The following is a 1,698-nucleotide window of genomic DNA, read 5'->3' as shown; positions in this document are numbered from 1 at the left end:
AAAGCATTGCCCATTTAAGAAGGGGTGTGTGGCCAAGAGGAGTGATGTTGCCCCTTTAAGAGAAGATGTGGGCCCACCCCAGAAGAATGCATTGCATCGTTAAGGGAAGGGGTGTGGCATAGGGGGTGTGGCTCCTTTAAGAAAGAGTGTGGGCCCACCTCACTGAAAATACATTGGTCCTTTAAGGGAAGGGGTGTGGCTTGGGGAAAGATGTTGCCCCCTTTAAGAAAGGATGTGAGCCCACCCCATCAAAAGGCACTGCCGCTTTAAGAAGGGGGGGTGTGGCATGGGGAGGGATGTTGCCCCTTTAAGAGAGGGTGTGGTCCCACCCCTACTGAAAATGCATTGCCCCTTAAAGGGAAAACAGTGTGACACAGGGAGGGGTGCGGTCCCTTCGAGAGCGAGGCTGGGCCTGCCACACAAAAAGTACGTTGTCCCTTTAAGAACGGGGGTGTGTGGCCCCTTTAAGAAAGGATGCGGGCCCACCGCACAGAAAATGTATTGCCCTTTTATGGGAGAAAGTTGTGGCACGGGGAGGCGTTTTCGGAAATGGATGGGAAGTAGGCGTGGTTTATTCAGGCGCGCACCGGAAGTGGGCGGTGCTTTCCAGCAGATGCGTCCCAGAAGTGGGCGTGGCTTAAGGGGCGTGTCCCCCGGAAGTGGGCGTGGCTTATCGTTCCCCCCCCACAGGTGGTGGTGGCCACAAACATCGCGGAGACGTCGCTGACCATCGATGGCATCGTTTACGTTTTGGACCCCGGGTTCTGTAAGCAGAAAAGTTACAGCGCCAGGACCGGCATGGAGTCCCTCATAGTCACTCCCTGCTCCAGGGTAACAGTGCCCCCCTCTGACAGACCTCCACACTGCCCCATAGACCCGTAAACCCAGAAAACCACCCCGTAACTCCATAAGAATCCCATAAACACTTCAAAACCCCGTAAGCATTTTATAACCCCATGATCACGTAATCCCGTAAGAACCCCCTAACCATTTAATTCCATAAAATTATGTCGTAACCCCATGAACACACCATAACCCCATAAGCACACCCCGTATCAACCCCATAACCACCCCACCACTCCACAACCACTCCCATGACCCCACATCCACATAACCCCCACACTCCCCATATCAACCCCATCACTCTAAACCCCACATAACCACCCCTTTAACCTCGTCAACCCATAGCCCCACACCAACCCCTTCACCCCATAACCACCCCGCATCCCAGTAACTCCGCACCCCCATAACCACCTCACGCACCCCATAACCATCCCATAATACCCCTCAGACCTCACCCAATCGGCATGCAGGTCACCCCACCACCCCGCACCCCCATAACCACCCCAGTAACTCCAACACCCCACATCCCCACACCAGCCTCATATTCTCATATTCCATCACCACATAACCCCATAACCAGCACATAACCCCATAACCCCGTTACCACCCCCCACCCCCGTAACCCCATAGCCCCATAATCACCCCATAACCCCACATCCCCATCATTCTATAATCCTACATCTCCATCTCCTCAGCACCCCCATAACCCCACGTCCCCACAGCCCCATAGTAACCCCCATCATCATCCCTGTCACCCCCACATCCCCATCACCATCCCATAAACCCATCATCGCCCCACAGCCCCATCACCCCACCTCCCCATCCCTCCAACTCCTCCATAATCACCCCCAGAAC

At 54.8% G+C, this 1,698-nt stretch overlaps 1 protein-coding gene across 1 annotated transcript in view; it reads left to right on the top strand.

The window, feature by feature from the left end:
* The window catches only part of LOC104915976 (pre-mRNA-splicing factor ATP-dependent RNA helicase DHX16-like), a 1,778-nt gene extending 338 nt beyond the window's left edge, over window positions 1-1,440 (top strand). The window contains exon 2 of the mRNA XM_010726949.3: window positions 691-1,440. Coding sequence (XP_010725251.1) covers window positions 691-882 — 192 coding nt within the window. The 3' untranslated portion in view covers window positions 883-1,440. The remainder of the gene's footprint in view (window positions 1-690) is intronic.
* Window positions 1,441-1,698: the final 258 nt, after the last annotated feature.

This window comes from Meleagris gallopavo, unplaced genomic scaffold (assembly GCF_000146605.3).
Source record: "Meleagris gallopavo isolate NT-WF06-2002-E0010 breed Aviagen turkey brand Nicholas breeding stock unplaced genomic scaffold, Turkey_5.1 ChrUn_random_7180001862881, whole genome shotgun sequence".
Classification (NCBI taxonomy): domain Eukaryota; kingdom Metazoa; phylum Chordata; class Aves; order Galliformes; family Phasianidae; genus Meleagris; species Meleagris gallopavo.
This window is presented reverse-complemented; position numbering and strand designations above follow the sequence as displayed.